This window comes from Quercus suber, unplaced genomic scaffold (genome assembly GCF_002906115.3).
Source record: "Quercus suber isolate HL8 unplaced genomic scaffold, Cork oak 2.0 scaffold_696, whole genome shotgun sequence".
Taxonomy (NCBI): domain Eukaryota; kingdom Viridiplantae; phylum Streptophyta; class Magnoliopsida; order Fagales; family Fagaceae; genus Quercus; species Quercus suber.
The window spans coordinates 83,891-104,247 of record NW_027070137.1 but is presented as its reverse complement, the minus strand read 5'-3'; the positions used below and the strand labels follow the sequence as shown (position 1 = coordinate 104,247).

General features: G+C 35.1%; 4 protein-coding genes across 4 annotated transcripts; 2 read left to right on the top strand and 2 right to left on the bottom strand.

The window, feature by feature from the left end:
* Positions 1 to 1,774: 1,774 nt before the first annotated feature.
* Positions 1,775 to 5,080, bottom strand: LOC112003432 (serine/threonine-protein kinase Aurora-1). Its single transcript, XM_024035619.2, has 9 exons — positions 4,942 to 5,080; positions 4,159 to 4,275; positions 3,571 to 3,717; positions 3,376 to 3,471; positions 2,963 to 3,058; positions 2,770 to 2,866; positions 2,454 to 2,571; positions 2,185 to 2,257; positions 1,775 to 2,081 (listed from the first exon to the last, which is right to left on the bottom strand). The coding sequence occupies exons 1-9, from the start codon at positions 4,975 to 4,977 to the stop codon at positions 1,980 to 1,982; spliced, it is 882 nt and encodes a 293-aa protein (XP_023891387.1). The 5' UTR covers positions 4,978 to 5,080; the 3' UTR covers positions 1,775 to 1,979.
* A 2,244-nt stretch (positions 5,081 to 7,324) lies between these two features.
* Positions 7,325 to 7,762, top strand: LOC112003420 (oleosin Ara h 15.0101). Its single transcript, XM_024035605.2, has one exon. It carries the CDS (start codon positions 7,325 to 7,327, stop codon positions 7,760 to 7,762), a length of 438 nt encoding a protein of 145 aa, XP_023891373.1.
* A 1,877-nt stretch (positions 7,763 to 9,639) lies between these two features.
* LOC112003439 (uncharacterized) lies at positions 9,640 to 15,007 on the bottom strand. Its single transcript, XM_065766263.1, has 5 exons — positions 14,779 to 15,007; positions 14,529 to 14,667; positions 14,321 to 14,449; positions 14,159 to 14,249; positions 9,640 to 9,856 (listed from the first exon to the last, which is right to left on the bottom strand). Exons 1-5 carry the CDS (start codon positions 14,841 to 14,843, stop codon positions 9,687 to 9,689), a joined length of 594 nt encoding a protein of 197 aa, XP_065622335.1. The 5' UTR covers positions 14,844 to 15,007; the 3' UTR covers positions 9,640 to 9,686.
* A 3,679-nt stretch (positions 15,008 to 18,686) lies between these two features.
* On the top strand, positions 18,687 to 19,441 carry LOC112003421 (oleosin Ara h 15.0101-like). The gene is given in 2 exon segments (XM_065766269.1): positions 18,687 to 18,971; positions 18,973 to 19,441. Coding segments are annotated over 2 exon segments (438 nt in total). The 5' UTR covers positions 18,687 to 18,809; the 3' UTR covers positions 19,249 to 19,441.
* The last annotated feature ends 916 nt before the right edge of the window (positions 19,442 to 20,357 follow it).

Genomic DNA, 20,357 nt, shown 5'->3' with positions numbered 1-20,357 from the left:
TTTAAAAATAAATTTTAGAATTTAAAAAAAAAAAACTATTTATAAAAAAAAAAAAAAAAAACATTTAGGGAAATAACGCCGTTGCCTGAAATCAAAACCAAAGAATGCAACACCCAATCTCTAACTAAGGAAATTTGGAGAAAATGAAAAATAAAGACCGATTTGCAAAGATTGAGAAATTCAATTAAAGGGTGGAAAAGTTATATTACTTCATAAGATTTCCACTCTTTTAGAGCATTCACATCCACTATCTTCAATTTTATTTTACCATTTTAAAAGTTACTTTATCAATTATATCATACTATTTTATAATTTATTCAACATTTCAACTTTTATTTTCCCATACAATACATTAAAATAATATATCTATCCAATAAAATATATAACCCAAAATCATCTCTCTCCTCTTTCTAATTTCTGTCTCTGCCTCTCTCTCTCTCTCTCAACTTCAATAAACCTACCACCATTTTAAACCAAACACAACACAACCACCCTTTAAACCCACCACCATTTAAACCCAACACAACACAACCACCCAGCCACCCCACCACTTGCCAACCATCAACAACACTACCACCACCTGCCACCACCATCATCAACAACACAACCACCGCCCAAACCCACCACCCCACCATTGCTGCACCACCCAAATCAACCCAACAACTCACAACAAACCCATGCCAAAATCACCCAAATTGACCCAACAAATTACCAACATAACTCACTGCCACCACCACTAATTCAAACACAACACAACCCATTGCCACCGAGCCGAACACCTACCACACTAGGACCAAAACCCACCATTACACGAATCAAAATCCACTATAATCTCCAAGAATCAAACCCATAGAAAAAAAAAATACAATAGATCAAACCCACTGAAATCTCCACCACAAATCTCCGATCTCCACCACAATCTCCACTGCAAACTCACTGCCACCAAGCCAAACCAGCCACCACACACACAACATCGAAACCAAATAGAAAAAGGAAAGACAGATAAAAAAGAAATTAATCAATTTTTTACTTAAAAAATATACATCATTCTTCAATCGCTACCACTAGTTGTCCTTGTTGATCAACCCAAAATTACAGCTTTTAGCCACCCTTGATGATACTCAATTTCCAAAAAAAAAAAAAAAAGAAAAAAAGAAAAAAGAATCACCCACGTGTTTCTCCGGGTAATGCATGTTATTTGTGCTTTGATAATAAAATATACCATATTTTGCCATTTATAAGTCCAGATATGAATGCTCTTTAGCCACAAGGCTCAAAATTTGCTTACATCAGGCAAAATAGAATTTTGTTACAATTCTTGTCCAAATTTGGGACACTGTAGCTTTGCCAAATAATTATTTTCTTATTTCCTCTCTCACAAATAGAATTTTGTTACAATTCTTTAGGGTACATCAGTTTATGCATATCCATCAGGCAAAATAGAATTTTGTTACAATTCTTGTCCAAATTTGGGAGACACAGTAGCTTTGCCAAATAATTATTTTCTTATTTCCTCTCTCACTGTACCCAGCCCCAAATAAGTATTTTCCTATTTTCTTAGACGGACAGTTATCTCCTAACAAGTCCAGCTTGTGATTCAGATAAATGCTTTTATTATCTTGTCACCGTTCATTCTTTCATAAAAAACCAAGCAATTGTTCGGAATATGCACGACAGTCATATGAAGCAGTAGTCATAATAAATTAGTAATGGTTTTATATGTTAATGCGAATGATCTAAACAAGGAAGGTTTGAATGAATTCAAATAATTAAATAACACAAAATCAAGTTCTTTTCTTTAGCTAATAATAAATATATATAGGCAAATTAAATCATCTTGAAAGAATTGTTTACAGGACAAATTCATATTATATATGAACTGTTTATGACACAAATGCACTGGATAAGACTGAATTCACTTGTACAAACATGCTACAGTGACCCTTAAATTGGAAAATACCAACATCTGGCAAGCTGATTTAACCCCTATATATACCAGAGGGCTCAGCATTCTGAACAATCCATGGATGTTCAAGAAGCTTGTGTAGTGGCAGGCGCTGAGAAGAATCCTTGACAAGCATCTGTTACGGAAAAAGGGAGGAAAATCAGGCATAGCATACCTTTTAAAAGAAAATTAAAAAAACTTTAGCTAAGTAGAATAAGCGCAAAGCAAAAAAGTGGAACCTGACTAATAAGGTCCTTTGCAGCAGAAGAGACAATTGGTTTAGGAGGGAACTTAAGATCCACCTGCACAATCCTGTACAATATAGTATAACAAGCATTAAAGGCAATATGAAAATCCATTTAGGAGAAACTTGGATTTTACAAGGAAAAGGATTTTCTTTAAATTTTTTAGCATTCCACACCTCTCTCAACAAAAAGCATTAATAGTTGGTGAACAAGTGAAGACACTAATTTTGATCATGTTGATGCAGTCTACAAGTCACGCTTACCTTCTATATGTGTCTGAGTGTTCCTTAGCCTCAAAAGGAGGGACCCCATAGAGGAACTCATAGCAAAGGACACCAAGACTCCAAATATCCACACTTGCGTCATGCTCAACACTCTCCACTGTTAGGCAAGTATTATATAACGGAAATTAGTTATCATATAAGCTGCCATGTAAGGTAATTCTCAAACATTTAAAACAAATTAACTTTTTGACAAACAGAATCAATTTGAACCCAGACCTGCATCATAAAGATGAAACCAAACATATAATATAATAGAAGTTGGAAATCGATGAAGAAAAGTCCCTCATGTACATACCCATCTCAGGAGGGAGGTAATCAAGTGTACCACACATGGTTCGCCTGCGATTAAATGTATGCACTGACCACCCAAAATCTGCAATTTTGAGTTCGCCCTGACAAAGAAAACCCACCAGGACTTGATTAATACAAGGGTACATCCAATAAGGACGAAGAGGAACAACAAATAGCGGCTAGAGGTTGGTCATCACCTGTGCACCGATTAAAAGGTTTTCTGGTTTAATGTCTCTGTGTATCACGTGCTTTCCATGGCAATATATAAGGGCACGGGCTAGCGATGCAACATACTGTCTCATGCGCCATAGGCACACACAATAACTTCAAATTAGCCATGCATAAAAGATGAGCTGAAAACATAAAATCCTTAGCCCCCTACTATACGTTATAGAATAAGATGTGACAAGTAACAATACACTACAACAATATCTTCAATAGTTTTGAACCACTATTTAAGGAACTTCGCCTTGGTAATGTAAACAAGGCAGAGGAACCAAAAATTAGGTAGTAGCTAGTAAAAAGTAAAAACCTTAAGATATACCATAAGAATTAATGGGAGAGGAAACTAATGGAAGTAAAACGAGAGCATGGCAAAAAAATAACTTACAGTAGCAGAACGTCTTTCACTGAAGTATTTACACTTCTGTAGTTCCTTGTAAAGTTCACCTTTGGCCGCATATTCTAATATCAAATAAACTCTTTTCTGCAAATAACCGCATTGCAATGGTTAATCAGCATCACATTTTTCCACTTCAAAATTCATGCTTCACACAGAACAAAGGAGCTTAAGGTTACTATTTACCTGATCATAGAAGTATCCATAGAGGCGCAAAATATTGGGATGTCGCAGATGACTTTGTATTTCAACTTCACGGCGTAGCTGATGCTCAACCTGAGACTGTTGCAGCTGGCTCTTGAAGAGGACTTTTAGTGCCACAATATGATTGCTCTGTTTCAGCAATACATAGAGATCAATTAGGTAACATATTTGCAAAGAAGTAAACCAACAAGTACCAATAGGTGATGTAGATATTAATCAATACAAGATATAGACACACTGCCATGAAAACACATTCACCAATCTTCTTGATAGAGATTTTACAAACAAAAACAAAAATCCAACTGACCATCATTCTAGGCACACTTAGGGCAACTTAAAAATTGAACAATAAGTTAAATGCATTTTTCATTTTCTCAAGTTCCTAAGGAAATTTTCCTTAGCAATGGCACAAAGACAAAAGCAAGAACATAAAGCATGTTCGGATTTTAAATTCCACAATAAACAAATCACATAATTAACATATTAAATAACCCATAATTACTATAAAAAAAAAAAAAAATGAGAGTAGTTGGTAGAATTAAAGAATTGTCAAAGCACATGAAAACTAACCCTCTTTTCTCTTGCCAAATAGACATGACCGAACTTTCCCCTTCCGAGGGGCTTTCCAATGTCGAAGTCATTGAGTGTCCATCTTCTTTTCTCCACTGATGAAACATCTGAGGAGGCCTATACAAATGAAAGCACAGAATTAAAATTCCTAGTAATCACCCATTATAACAAAAAGTAGCAGATATATTATAACAGACAAATCCTAGATTAAAATTATTAAAAAAAAAATTATAAACCAACATCCCAGAACCTCAAATCTGCGAACCCTAACCCTAATAGTTTAAATTTGTGGTGCTCAAATTTTACATATTGAACTAAATCAACCCACAGCCCCCTAAAAATCCATAACTCCATGATCTTAAATAAAAAAAAAAAAAAAAAAAAACAGAGAGAATTTGCGCTCTGTTTGTTTCTCGGGAAAGAATGAGAGAGTGTGATGAAGAGACCTCGCGATTTTAGGGATTTTCCTCCATTCCTTCCCGAAAACCAGAAAGAGAAAAAAGAACAACAAGAAGAGACCTCGCGAAGAAACCCTAGCTTCCAAACCCAGAGAGGTTGGGTTTCAAAAGCCCCAAAGATTGAAAAATGGGATTTCTTCCAAAGTAGACCATGAAATTTCCTTGCATTTCGCTAAAGAAACAACGAAAAGCCATTAACTTTGACAAATCAAGCAAATGGGTAAAGAGAATTCAGATCTGAGAAACAAAGAAACCCAACCCAGCGAATACAAATCAAAACCCTAATAACACAACTTAGAAGCATTTTCTTCCCTAATTGAATTACCTTCTCTTGCTGTGGGGACTCTGTAGCGATCGCCATTAGAGAGAGAGAGAGAGAGAGAGAGAGAGAGAGATTGAGATTGAGATTGAGATGAAGAAGATGGCGAACGAGGAAAGAGTGGGGTGGTGGATGAGAGGGTTTTGAATAAGCTGTAATTACAAGTTACAACGGTCGAGTTCGTAGGAGCCGCCACGTGGTCCAATCCCGCTCGCGATGCTTTTTCAAAAACTTTTTGGCATTTTCTGTCTTTTCCTTTTTTTTAATCACATGGGGGTAGGAGCGTCCTTGAGGTAGAGCAGCAGTGGACCCTAGCAGTAGAATAGAATAATGACAAGAATTTGCTGCATAGTGCATACAGATCAACGGTGGGGCATGGGGATTGTGGTGTCCAAATGGTCAAAACGGCTATGATTGAATATTTTAGGTGAACGGTGAACCCACCTAATAAAAATCCCAATAGAAAGTATTATATGAAGAGTAACATTACCTCAGCAAAAACTAAAAAAGAAGAGTAAGAGTTCAATTAGATATAACTTATTTTGTTAAAACTGAAAATACTATAATAAAATAATTTTTAAATGTATAAATAATGTCGTGGGACCAATTTTTAATGAAAAAGTGATTGAAAAGTGAAGTTTGTGGGATCCGTGAAGAGTGCATAGATGCACTATTCACGAGAGAATAGTCAAAAGTTGCGGCTATTATTCATAAATAATGCATAAACAGTAGTCGTAACAGTGCTATTTGCTCCTGAAACGCGTGCAAAAAAAAAAAGAGTAAAACACACAAACGTGGACGCAGAAACGTGTATCCAAACGGATATTAAATTATTTGTCACAAACTATTTTATAAAGTTTTAACAAAATTTTACTTACTAATAAACAATTAAACACTCGTCACATTCACAGTTTATAAATTTTTAAAAAAAAAAAGTATATGCCTTTGACATTTTCCTTTTATGTCTATCGATCAATTACTTTAAACCTGTTTGGATAAATAAAAAATCTTCAAAGGTTGGATTAGTTACTCCCAAGATCTCATTAGATCCTAGGTTTAAACTCACTCATTTAGGGGTCTTCAAGGGACTCATCCCTAGGGTGTGTGCTAGAAGATCTCTAAACTTGAGTTTGGGGGTAAAACTAAAGATTGACCCAATTCTATCAAGTTTCATGAAGTTGGAACTAATGTTGACCCTTGACATACAAGTTGTCATCTAATTCGAAAAGCATAAATCATTGGTTAGATCGGTTGAAACCGTAAGACAAATCTTGTGAGCAATCTTGCTATCACCAACAAGGATTTGTTGGGCCTAAGCATTGTGATTTTAATTTGTTATAAACCTATGAGTTTAAACTTTAAAGTGTTTTTCCACCCTAAAAATTCATATATATTGTTAAAAATCCTATTAATAGTATGTTTGAGTTGAAAATTTCTTTTTCTTTTTCTTTTTTTTGAGGGGAGAATTTTGTTAACCTAAACATATTCCTATCAACACTCAAAAGAACTAATTGAAAAGTTTGTTTGTGATCCGCTTATTTTGTTGAAACTGAAATTTTTTGCTGAAAGTACTGTAAAGAAATGTAAAAATTATTTGAAATAGTACAGTAGGACTTATGAATACTACCAAAAAGTGTAATGGGCTCATGAATGATAGCAAAAATAAGTTGAATGGTAAAATAAGCTGACTTTTTAATTTGAAACCAAACGCAAACAAAATGTTAGATTGGGTTGAGTTGGTTTGAGTTTATCGGATGGAGAGTGTCTATCACACATATGCACATATAATACACACAATCTTCAAAATAATAAATTCAAAACCGTGACTTGAAGTTACAATTTCTCTTATTCTTGGAAAATGGTTTGAATGCAGGGCTGAATGCACACCCTTCATCAATCTAGCAGCATTTTACACAAACCGGACCTTTACTTAACTATGCTTTTAACCCCACGGTTAGAAAAAAAATGTCTTGCATGCGGTGAAAACAAATGGGAGTCGTTGTAAGGAGAGTAGTGGAAAACTCGAAAACACAAACTCAGATTTATCAAGTGTGAACACACCATCTTGGCCTGGTTAGACGCCGACTCTGCTGCTTGCTATCACATTCAACGGACACCAAAAACAAACCATGCCACTTGTTATTCATTCATCAACTCATATTCATGCAAAGATGCCAAGCCGCCCACCTCACCACATCGCCTATCTTCACTTCCACCATCCTAAACTATTTACATGCATCACCACAAAACATACACGCTGCCACGCGTCCCGTCCATCACTCCTTAAGTACACAAACTCACAAAGCCCAACTCTTCTCTAAGCTTCAACACTCAACACTCTTTTAGCTTCCACTTTGATCATCATCTACACAAAGCTGTGAAACCAAAAATGGCTGATCAATCAAAACCAATGAGCCAAAGGTTCCAAGAATCTGCTCCGACTTCACGCCAGGCCCTGAATTTCTTGACTGCAGTGACAATTGGTGCTACGCTGTTATTCTTGTCCGGGTTAACCTTGACCGGGACTGTGATAGCACTGATCACGGCAACCCCAGTTATAGTCCTATTTAGTCCCATTCTAGTTCCATCTGGGATAGTCATATTCCTGGTTGCAACAGGTTTCATATTCTCTAGTGGGTGTGGCGTGGCGGCGATAACAGCACTGTCGTGGCTATATAATTATCTAACCGGACAGCACCCTATGGGGGCAGATAAACTGGATTATGCGAGGATGAGGATCGCGGATAAGGCGAGAGATGTGAAGGAGAGGGCTAGAGATTATGGGCAGTTTGCGCAACAAAGGGTTCAAGAGGTTACTCAGGGCTAAATGAAATATATGGTGGTGGGTTCTGGTTTTAGGGAGGCGTAATTTTGTGTTTGTAAACTTTGTTGGGTGCTGTATTGTCTTTGTTTACTTGAATCAACAAAATGTGGTGTGTTTTTGTTTTGTTTTTTTTTTTTTATTTTTTTTATTTGTACTGGACCTTGGTGCCTCACTTTCAGCTGAGGGTTTGGTTTATTAATAAGTTCATATGTGGCTGGGGATTTTCTTGTTCAACGCTTTTGACAGATTGCGTCCCACTGTATATGGTTTCTTTATTTGGTAGTTTGTACTTTCTAGTTGCGATTTTTTTTTTTTCACTTGAATCGCTCTTTGCTCATCCAGCAGGGTTTTCTCCTCTTCCTAATAGGAGGCTTCGTTTGGGAACTTAATGGATGCAAAAAATTGAATTAATATAAAAAGATAGAGGAAATTCCCTTTGGGGAACCTAATAAAACAATGAAGGAAAAAGGCCATTCTTGTTTACTTTGTTTTTTGACAAAGGACTAAGCTTCACTTGTACTAAAACGGTAACAAGACAGCCAGCATGATCATCACAAACAGAAACTGATCAAGTAATTAAGGACAGCACATCAACAAAACCATTACAATTATTAACCAAACCCCTACACTGCTAAAACATGAGCTGCTTCATTAACCTCTCTTCTTGGCTTCTTGCCCATTTGAAAATCTTACTTGGTCCATCTCTTTCGCGATTTTCAGCACATCTTCTAGCACAGTGCTTAGTTCCCATGGTTCTATACAATCATGTTCCCTGTTTGTGGCTTTGCTGAGTGTACCAATGGAGATTCCACTGATAGCTTTTCTTAACTTCAGCAATTGAGCCATTGACATGCCCATCTTATGCCCCCTTGCCTCTGCTAGTAAAACATTGACACCTACATGTCCCTCCCATCTCTTATCACTATAGCAGCACAGAAGTGTTTGTCTAGATGTTGCAGCATCACAGTTAATTTTGAAAGAGCCAAGGGAGGTGCTTGCCAATGAATTATCTGCCTGTCACTGCTGGTTGTGTTCTGAGTTCTGTTGATCTGAAACTGCTACATGCTCCGGGAATTTCTTGTCTAAAACAGCTAGCATGCTCAAACATTAGTTTGTTTACTTTGCTTATTAGTAATTTCTTTCCGATTCATTGTTTTTATAACCTCGCACAAATTTCAGATGTCATAATTGGAAGGCTAGTAGCATGCCCCACTCTTCCTAAGCCTAGGACAATTCTTGTTGGGCTAGTTGCCTTTCAAGAGTGGATTTTAAAGCGATTCATTGTCATTTGGTGGAGAGTGCATACATAACCAAGCAATGACATTAAGAGGACAATTCAATTTGGGGCAGCTGTCTATTTTTGTATTTTAGAAACTTCGGGACAGCTGTCTTTAACAGTAGATTTAAGCGACTCATTGCTAATTTGTTATTTGCTGGAAAACATACATAAACAAAAAATGACATTAGCATCCGTTTGGATTAATGTACAGCTTTTCAAAGTCTTTTTTTTTTTTTTTTTTTTTTCTCCTAACTATAGTTTATACTTATGTCAACTTAAGAAAATAAAATTTTCATCGAAATACACATTAAATATAATAAGCCAAAAGCACCATAACATTTTCAAAAAATAAAAATAAAAACTTTATATTAACCAGGCAACAGATCAATTTGCTGCATAATATGGTTAAGCACCATATATTTTATACTCTAGCATTCTCTCAGGAAAAGTAAAAAGGATGGGCCAAGGCATGACTCAGACAATCCAACTACATTTGGCTAATGAATATCTGACAATTGACATCGTTCTCTGAAGTAGCTTCACAAAATTTCTTGGGTGCTGGACTGGTATCCAATTACACACTATCAGAGCTAATTAAACAACAATAAAGACAAGAATCCTAGCCTAACATTTTTCTTGAGCAAATTTTCAAGAAACCTTGGAAACATTATGATTAACTGAACGTGGACTTTGGCTCTTCTGTAGCATATATGAGGGAAGAAAAGATGGAATAATGAATGCCAATCCAAGGCAAAGCAACACCAAAACCACAACCCACCAAGCTTTGTGCGGGATACCCAAGAATAGTTCATCACAAATTGTCAAGAAGATGGAATTTGTTAGAACAGAAAAGATGATGCTGTGATTTGAATTGAATACAATACGGCATATTGACCTGGAAACACAAATAACACGAGAGGAAAGGAAAATGTCCTAGGAACATTCATCTGAGAGCATGTAAATTGAACAAAAACCTCTAGTGTAATACCGAGTGCAATAAGATCACACATATGCCTAGGTGATGAGAGAAATAGCAGATTATAGGCACACATCTAAGGAGAACACACAGGAATAAGATCATGGTATATATGTTCCTCGCTCAACGCTTTGGCGTGCATAAAATTTCTTAATGGATTCAGGTGCTTATGGATAAAAGTCAAACAGGTAATTTGCTTATTCTACTTTGTCTAGGTTTACATTCTTGATAGGGCCTCCTAGTGGAAAGAAGTCAGCATCACCACATAGGGAGAGAAAATCAAAATGACAACAGAGTAATAAAAATACCTAAAATACAGCATGCCTTATTAATATTTAGGGTAAATGAAAAAAATTCCCTCCTGTGTTTGGGGACTTGGGGTCATCATCAGTTTAGCACCATGACTTTTTCAAATGTTACGCTTTATCTCATGTATCCGGGCTACATTGCAATGTCTTCTAAATTCAGGGGAAATGACAAATATATACATTTCCCTTCCATTTGCTCTCTCTCCCGCAAACCATGCAAACTGCCAACCAGAGCAATCCTCTAATCCCAATAAACCCACACTGCCTCTAGCCGCCAACAACAATTCAAACATATTCCCCAAATCCACCGAACCCTAACCTACTAAAACACCCACAGTCCCATGGCTAACAGCCTTCAACCAAAATCTCCAAATACATTCAACTTCCTCCTCTTAAAACATTTAGCAGACACACCACTACCATACCTCCACCTTCGACTTCCACAAACCCATGCCATATAAAGATGCTAATCAAACCACTACATCGACAAACAAATCCACCTAAACCCAAAAAGCTGGCACACATGGCCAAGCCTATCCCAAATTCTCATACTCGTCAACCAAGATCCACCTATAACCCAAACTACCAACTTCTAGTTGCCAGCCATGCCAACCCTTAGCCTTCACACCAAATCCCCAACACATAGCTCAAATCAGCCACACCAACATCTAGAGCTGCAAAACTTCAACTGCAAATCCATGCACCCATCTCTAGTCCATAATCGCAGTCATGATTACCCTAAGCCACTATCCTTAGTTAATAGCTAGTGAGGCCTCATTGTCACCACCCCATGGGGGCACATCAATGAGGGATAAAAGAAAAGGGGGCTTGGTGGAAAAGCACAAGGTTGATGGAGGAAGTGTTTGGCCACATAAAGTGAGAGAAATTGTATAGAAGGGGAAGGGGTATTTTTCTCATTTTTGTTATTTCCCATCAATTTAGATGAAAAGTGACACAGGAGTGAAGTGGCAGCTACAAACATGGTGGCATAAGGAGTATCCAAGTAAGCCTACAGTCCAATCCAATCAGTTTCTTAAGCCCAGCAAATAAAGCCATTATTTGCCAACAATTTAGAAGATATTTGAAGTCATTTTCTCCAAGAAATCAAAGAATATTTAATATTGGTTTCCTACGAAACATTCAGCCATTATGTTTTACTAGTCGCGGACCCGCGCATTGCGTGTGATAATTATTTTTATGGTGATTTTATTATTTTTATTATTTTTTACAATTTAAACTAATCTAATAATGAGTAATGCATTTCGTAATTATATTTTTTATTTATTATAGGAACAATCATATATGTAACATAGGAACAATCTAAAACACCAAAAAAATGTAAACTAAAAAAAATTAATAAAACTTAACAATGATTAATTGAACCAATATTAGGATAAGATTTTGTTTTTGATAATCTATTAAGGTTATTTTCTTTGTAGAAATTATAATTTCGGCCACCCAAAACATATTATCAAATAAACAATTATTGTATATATACAAATTTTAACTTTTGCAATTTGTCACATATCCAATTATTTTCGTTTGGCTAACCTTTGCTTTTCTTTAAATGAATGACATTATAGAGTACTTCTAATACAACTATTAAAAGTACTTTGTCCACCACAAAGGATTAGAAAATAAACAAAAATTAGTAAAGTCTCATAGTTTAACATCCTAATTGAGCACTATAAAAAATCATGCTATGTAACAAAATAAATATCAAATTATCCAAATCATGCTATGTAATAGAATAATATTATATTTTTATACGTTATATTTAATTCTTTAGATCGCAATAGGATAACATTTAACAATCAAAGAGAATAAAAAATAAAATAAACAACAACAACAATTTAAAAAACAAAACTAAATTGCATTAACCCAAAATAGAGTTTTAAAGAATATAAAAAATTATCAACCTAAAGTAGAGATGCAATAAAAATAAAAGTAAAATCCACCAAAAAATTTAGAGAGAGAGAGAGAGAGAGAGAGAGAGAGAGAGAGTACCTTTTTTTTTTGTGAGGAAAAACTATGCATAGAATAGAAGAGATAGTGACAAATTTATAGTAAGAGGGTGTGAATAAGAAGAGGCAAAAAATAAAGGAAGATGAAGGGAAAAAGGAAGAATGATATTAATGTAGAGAGTAGTGGGGAATGAAAAGGTAAGGGAGGGAGAAAGATTGAAGAAGTAGTGAGAAGATGAAATGGTAAGGAAGAGAGAAAGGTTAGAGAAATGTAAATATTAAAAAAATGTTAAAAACAATTATAGGAAAATTGAAAAAAAAAAAAAAAAAAAAAAACCTAAAGCTTGAAAGGCTTCAACGTTTTTTATTTTTTTTATTTTATTTTATTTTATTTTTTCCTTTAAGCTGAAAAAACTCACACAAAATCCTAAAGCTAAACTGAAAATGTTTTGGGTTAGACTTGATAATGAAACTAAATAAATAAGAGGTAGGCTAGATTGATTATACAGATTTATTATATGGTGATAGTGGAAGTAAATAAATAAATAGTGGGCTGGATTTATTATAGAGTGATAATGGAAGTAAATAAATAAATAGCGGATTGTATTTATAAGGCTGAAAATTGTAAAAATCATTTTAAAATTGTAGAACAAATTATATATATATTTTTTAAAAATGACGTGGCAGCTGATGTGGCCAACATGAGAGCAGCAACATTAAACGCTACGCTTCAGCTTTTAGTAATATATAGATTCCTTCTGACACCGGAGTGTCCCAAGGTCCAGCAAGCCCAAACTGATGTCAACGTGGCCCAAAAAGCTTTCATTGAAAATCAGAATAACAACCCATTATTTTAAAACACTTTTTATTATTATTAATTAAGTCAAATTGTCTTTATTTAGTGTCTCTTAGGATGAATCAGACTTATATTTTATTTCTCCTAGGCAGACAAGTCCTTTATTGTCTTTCTATGTCCCTAAGAGTTATATCTAACTTTGGTCAGGTTAAGTGAATGTATTTATTATTATTTTCGTTTTTCCTATGCTTGGGGGCTATTCCAAGCTCTATTTAAGCCTTCGACTGAATCTAATAAAAATCAAAGTGTATTTGCATAATTAAAAACCTTGTGTTTTTTAGAAGATAGATTTCTTCTAAATCAACTTTTATCCCTTGGGTGAATTCCTTAAGGTGGCGAGTCTCAATTTTTGTATCTCTTGGGTGGTGTTAATTTGTATCCCATAGAGTGGTGAACTGAAATAGTTCTGTATCCTTAGTTAAATTCGTTTGGGTGGTGTTATTTATATCCCTTTGGGTTTACTTTGGTGATGAGCTTATCCATCCTTTAAATTATTGAGTGTTTTTCTTATCCCATAAAACTAGAAAATAAAAAACATATTTATCCAACCTATTTCCATTTATCATATTGACTAAGTTTGGGTTGCCCCATACAAATCTGATATAAGAGAAAGTAACATTGGAACATAGTCTAAAGTAGAAGGAAGAAAAGTATATATTCAAAAAGGCAGAAGTAAACTAATAATGACCCTACCAAAAGGAGGTATTTTGTCATTTACCCTGATATTTAAATCATAATCTGAAGCAATAACTAAAACAATTTTGCAAATGAGAGAAAAATCCCAGAATGAGAATGCATGTAAGGCAAAAAAAATATGGAAGTCATAAGAACTAGCTCAAATAGTTATTAACTAAAAAAGGATTACAGACATAATATCAAGATGGTAAAGAAGTTATTAAAAAAAAGAATACTGACATAATATCAAGATATAGTAAACAATGACATATATACTTAATGTTGATATTTAATGACAGTGGGGATGGGTGGTAGATTATTTGAATGTGAAACTAAGTTACCTATATTAAAAATGATGGACTGCCTCTCCTGAACATGTGGTATGGCAACAACCCCCTCAGGTACCACAGTCACCAACACAGAGATATGACCCTGAGCAAAAGTCCAAACATTTAACAATCTTATAGCACGGAAAAAAAGCATGCAAAAGTAGAGTATAAAACCTGATTGCTAAGTGAGTCAAGACTTTCAGTCTTGAAAATAAGCTTTTCAGTATTGAGTAATCTTCTGTTGTGATTCAGAGTCAAGTCAGAATCATCTCTCTTCAGTTGTATGGAAAAACTAGCCGGTATCTGTAATTGAACAAGAATGAGTACGTTTCTATAAAGAGAATGTTGAGAAAGCGACGACTAAAAGATATAAAATACATACAGAAGCTGGATATGATATCTTCACTTCATACCACGTATAAGGTTTGAGTCCTTGAAGTTGGTAAAGGCGCAAACCCGTTTGTAGTGGTAGAGTTTCTTTCCACAGCTCCTCCCCGACATTCAAAACCTTGCTGTCAACCCTGCAATGTTACACTGCATTTAACTTGTTTCGCTTCCAAAAGTATTAATTATCCTGAACTAAAGACATTAAGCTCTCCGATGTGTAATTTGGTGTTTCAGGATATACTTACATATGACTGTAACCGGAAGTTGGGCCAATAACAATAATACTAAGAAGGTAGAGCAATATGAACATATTATGGACAATATATGCAGCGCATGGTAAATTAATGAAATGACTGTTCTGCTTCAACTTCTTCAAACTACCAAACCGGAATTGTGCATTTCAGCAAATCGAGTCTGTTTGAGCAAATTGGCTCAGCATTTCCCGTCCACCATAATTATGTCGATTTAATCCCTTTTTCCTGTAAAACAAAGGGGACCATTATTATTTATTATATCATATAAACTAAACCATTAATTAAAAAAAGGGGTAATTAGTTCATACAGATCAACGGTGGGGCATGGGGATTGTGGTGTCCAAATGGTCAAAGACTGCTATGATTGAATATTTTAGGTGAACGGTGAACCCACCTAATAAAAATCCCAATAGAAAGTATTATATGAAGAGTAATATTACCTCAGCAAAAACTAAAAAAGAAGAGTAAGAGTTCGTTTAGATATAACTTGTTTTGTTAAAATTGAAAACTGAAAATACTGTAGTAAAATAATTTTTAAATGTATGAATAGTGCTGTGAGACCAATTTTTAATGAAAAAGTGGTTGAAAAGTGAAGTTTGTGGAATCCGTGAAGAATGCATAGGTGCACCGTTCACGGAAGAATAGTCAAAAGTTGAGACTATTATTCATGAACAATGCATAAATAGTAGCCGTAACAGTGTTATTTGCTCCTAAAATGCGTGCCAAAAAAAAAAAAGTAAAACACACAAACGTGGAAGCAGAAACGTGTATCCAAATGAATACTAAATTATTTGTCACAAACTATTTTATAAAGTTTTAACACTATTTTTACTTACTAATAAACAATTAAACACTCGTCACATTCACAGTTTATAAATTTAAGGAAAAAAAAAATAGTTTATGCCTTTGACATTTTCCTTTTATGTCTATCGATCACTTACTTTAAACCTCAATAGGTTTGGATAAATAAAAAATCTTCAAAGGCTAGATTAGTTACTCCCAAGATCGCATTAGATCCTAGGTTTAAACTCACTCATTTGGGGCCTTTAAGGGATTCATCCCTTGGGTGTGTGCTAGAAGATCTCTAAACTTGAGTTTGGGGGTAAAACTAAAGATTGACCCAATTCTATCAAGTTTCATGAAGTTGGAACTAATGTTCACCCTTGACATAAAAGTTGTCATCTAATTCGAAAAGCATAAATCATTGGTTAGATCAGTTGAAACTGTAAGACAAATCTTGTGAGCAATCTTGCTATCATCAACTAGGATTTGTTGGGCCTGAGCATTGTGATTTTAATCTATATATATATAAAACCGAAGCCTTTGACCTCTCCACAATTTTTCACATTAGCATTATTTAAATTTAAAAAAACCAAAACAAAATTTCTGATTTTATATAATTTAATAGTTTTTTGACATTACGTAGGCCCTAAGGAAATTCAGCTACTAAGTAGTAATATATAAATCTCTTAAAACCTAAACCTAAACCTGAACGTAAGGAGTAAGGCAATGGAGAAAGCAACAATGTCTCTATAATGCCCAATTAACCACAATAAATAAGAATAAATTAACCATCTTTGCAATACTCCATGATCGGAACACCTAATTTCGTCATTTGACCGGCCACCAACACAAAAGGATATCAGTAGATTACACCGTACTATAATAAACACCACTAACCGATCTGTGGTTTAACAGGGAACAACTACCTTAAGAAAGACAGGTGAAAGTGAGTGACACATCTGTGAATTCGATCAGAAAACAACAAAAGAAAGGGTTGGCTTTTCTCCATGTAATTTTCATTTTTTAATCACCAGGTTTCAATGTCTCTATAATTTTCCTTTTTTAATCAATGTTTTTCAGATTCATGGTGATGGGGGTTGGCCTTTCTTCACAAAGATACTGATTTTGTTTGTTTTGCTTTTGTTTCGTAAACATTGCCAGCCAAAATCTGTTTTGTATTTTTTGATGACTACTTTGGGTCGCCTTTTCAATGGGTCTATTGAGTGGACTCATAATCTCAATGATTTTCTATAGATTATGCTATCTTGCCGTGTTTTCTTTTCTTTTGTAGCATGCAGCTTATCCAACTTTAGACAATTCCGCCTCTTTCTTTGGTGTTTATGATAGTCATGGAGGTTAGCATATGGCTTTTATTTATTTTTCCATATTTTCCTCCCATCTTATTACAAATTTCTTCCAATTAAAGTTCCTTTTCGAATTGAAGTTTCTGTCCTTTTTTTGCTGGTGTTGGCATCGTTTTGGGAATTAATACATTCTTTTGGGCGATATTTAGATTTGATTAGGATTCTTAATTCATTTGCTTAGGAATCTAGATTCATATGTGGGGTCTTGGTTGGCTATGTTAAAACACTGAAATTGTTTGGATTCAATAATAGTTAGGAAAAATTGAGAAAATAAATTCATAAAGTGCTGAATTGTAGGAAGAGTAGTAGCACTCACAAAAGAAACTTGACACTGCCAAAAAAAAAAAAAAAATTAGGGGAACGCTGCCAATTAATTTAATTAACAAATTTCACTCTTTCAGCCTTATACTTAATTTTTTGAGAATAACCTTATACTTATTGAAACCTAATGCAATATATGATATTTAAAATAATTGATTCTTTGTAAGTTTAGTTGCAGCAAAAAACACTTTAAAATTGTCTTTCAATTTTTCAATTTATTTGAAATATAGATTAAGTAGTTCTTTATATGTGTGTTTTATACGTTTTATGGATAATCGAGAATGCTAAAGATTTAATTCTTCATTTTATTTTAAACTTAAGATTGATTTCTATTTATCATTATGTAAATTAATGTTTCATATCAAGATTAATATTTCATATCAAGGATAGGAACTATAAGACTAGAATCTTAATGTACAATCAAAGAGGAAGAGAAAAAAAATAGTTTACATCTTTATACACAATAGTTTTCCCGTGCATGGCACGGATTAGCGACTAGTTTGTTATAAACCTATTGGTTTAAACTTTAAAGTGTTTTTCCACCCTAAAAATTCATATATATTGTTAAAAATTCTATTAATAGTATGTTTGAGTTGAAAATTTCTTTTTCTTTTTCTTTTTTTGAGGGGAGAATTTTGTTAACCTAAACATATTCCTATTAACACTCATAAGAACTAATTGAAAATTTTGTTTGAGATCCGCTTATTTTGTTGAAACTGAAATTTTTTGTTGAAAGTACTGTAAAGAAAGGTAAAAATTATTTGAAATAGTATAGTAAGACTTATGAATACTACCAAAAAATATAATAGGCTCATGAATGGTAACAAAATAAGCTGAATAGTAAAATAAGCTGACTTTTTAATTTGGAACCAAACGCAAACAAAATGTTAGATTGGGTTGAGTTGGTTTGAGTTTATCGGATGGAAAGTGTCTATCACACACATGCACATATAATACACATAATCTTCAAAATAATAAATTCAAAACCGTGACTTGAAGCTACAATTTCTCTTATTCTTGGAAAATGGTTTGAATGCAGGGCTGAATGCACACCCTTCATCAATCTAGCAGCATTTTACACAAACCGGACCTTTATTTAACTATGCTTTTAACCCCACGGTTAGAAAAAGATGCCTTGCATGCGGTGAAAACAAATGGGAGTCATTGTAAGGAGAGTAGTGGAAAACTCGAAAACACAAACTCAGATTTGTCAAGTGTGAACACACCATCTTGGCCTGGTTAGACGCCAACTCTGCTGCTTGCTATCACATTCAACGGACACCAAAAACAAACCATGCCACTTGTTATTCATTCATCAACTCATATTCATGCAAAGATGCCAAGCCGCCCACCTCACCACATCGCCTATCTTCACTTCCACCATCCTAAACTATTTACATGCATCACCACAAAACATACACGCTGCCACGCATCCCGTCATCACTCCTTAAGTACACAAACTCACAAAGCCTATCTCTTCTCTGAGCTTCAACACTCAACACTCTTTTTATCTACCACTTTGATCATCATCCACACAAAGCTGTGAAACCAAAAATGGTTGATCAATCAAAACCAATGAGCCAAAGGTTCCAAGAGTCTGCCCCGACTTCACGCCAGGCCGTGAATTTCTTGACCGCAGTGACAATTGGTGCTACGCTGTTATTCTTGTCCGGGTTAACCTTGACCGGGACTGTGATAGCACTGATCACGGCAACCCACAGTTATAGTCCTATTTAGTCCCATTCTAGTTCCAGCTGGGATAGTCATATTCCTGGTTGCAACAGGTTTCATATTCTCTGGTGGTTGTGGCGTGGCGGCGATAACAGCACTGTCGTGGCTATATAATTATCTAACCGGACAGCACCCTATGGGGGCAGATAAACTGGATTATGCGAGGATGAGGATCGCGGATAAGGCTAGAGATGTGAAGGAGAGGGCTAGAGATTATGGGCAGTTTGCGCAGCAAAGGGTTCAAGAGGTTACTCAGGGTTAAATGAAATAAATGGTGGTGGGTTCTGGTTTTAGGGAGGTGTAATTTTGTGTTTGTAAGCTTTGTTGGGTGCTGTATTGTCTTTGTTTACTTGAATCAACAAAATGCGGTGTGTATTTTTTTTTTTTTTTTGGTACTGGACCTTGGTGCCTCACTTTCAGCTGAGGGTTTGGTTTATTAATAAGTTCATATGCGGCTGGGGATTTTCTTGTTCAACACTTTTGACAGATTGCGTCCCACTGTATATGGTTTCTTTATTTGGTAGTTTGTACTTTCTAGTTGTGATTTTTTTTTTTTTTTTTTTTTCACTTGAATCGCTCTTTGCTCATCCAGCAGGTTATATATATATATATATATATATATATGTGTGTGTGTTATATATATATATATATATATATTCTCAAGCCTATCAATCCAAACAAAATTGCAAAGGGATAAAAAAAGTTGAGAAAAAAATGTATGGTGTGATTGATTTAGGGGTGGCAAAGTAAGCCCAAACTCATTTGCCCGCTCAAACCCACCTACTCTAATTGAACCCAAACACACTTAACTATTAATTGGGTTAAATAGGCATCAACCCAATTAGACCCAGTGATTATTGGGTTTTAACTAAAAACTCATTGAACCCCATTTAATCCAAAAACAATATATCAACCTAGCCCTTCCCAAAAAAACAAATCGGAGCAGATGGACTAGGGCGATTTCTCGCGACTCATCGAGTCGATGGCCAATTTCGTCTAGGCCAAGACGAAGCTCCCCGTTAGCCCAATTCATCGGCCTTTGTTCCTCTCCACTAGGCAATTGGGCTTCATCGTGGTCGCAACCTTGGTTTGGATCCCCTTCGCAATCAAGAAGATCATGAAAGGCGAGACCTTGCTTCACGATCTGAAGCTCTGGCTCGCCGGCTCGGTTTTCGTCTACTTCTTCAACATTTCCGGTGCGATGCACAACATAATTCAGAAAATGCTGATGGGTTTAGCCAATCAGAATGATCCGAACAAGCTGGTCTTCTTCTACCAAGGGTTCGGGATGTAGCTCGGGGTCAAAGGGTTTTGGGATTTTTGTTTTTATGGTTTAGGGATTTTTAGTCTAGGTTTTGTTAAAGGCCTCAA

What these genes read in the sequence shown, in the direction of transcription:
- LOC112003420 (XM_024035605.2), top strand. Translation starts at nt 7,325, where the DNA reads ATGGCTGATCAATCAAAACCAATGAGCCAAAGGTTCCAAGAATCTGCT.
- LOC112003439 (XM_065766263.1), bottom strand. Translation starts at nt 14,843, where the DNA reads ATGTTCATATTGCTCTACCTTCTTAGTATTATTGTTATTGGCCCAACT. An exon ending in AGATATCATATCCAGCTTCT is followed by an intron (nt 14,450 to 14,528) that starts GTATGTATTTTA and finishes GTTCAATTACAG; the next exon opens with ATACCGGCTAGTTTTTCCAT. An exon ending in GTCCATCATTTTTAATATAG is followed by an intron (nt 9,857 to 14,158) that starts GTAACTTAGTTT and finishes TCTTCTTGACAA; the next exon opens with TTTGTGATGAACTATTCTTG.
- LOC112003432 (XM_024035619.2), bottom strand. Translation starts at nt 4,977, where the DNA reads ATGGCGATCGCTACAGAGTCCCCACAGCAAGAGAAG. An exon ending in GTGAAAGACGTTCTGCTACT is followed by an intron (nt 3,059 to 3,375) that starts GTAAGTTATTTT and finishes CGCATGAGACAG; the next exon opens with TATGTTGCATCGCTAGCCCG. An exon ending in ACCTTTTAATCGGTGCACAG is followed by an intron (nt 2,867 to 2,962) that starts GTGATGACCAAC and finishes TTTCTTTGTCAG; the next exon opens with GGCGAACTCAAAATTGCAGA.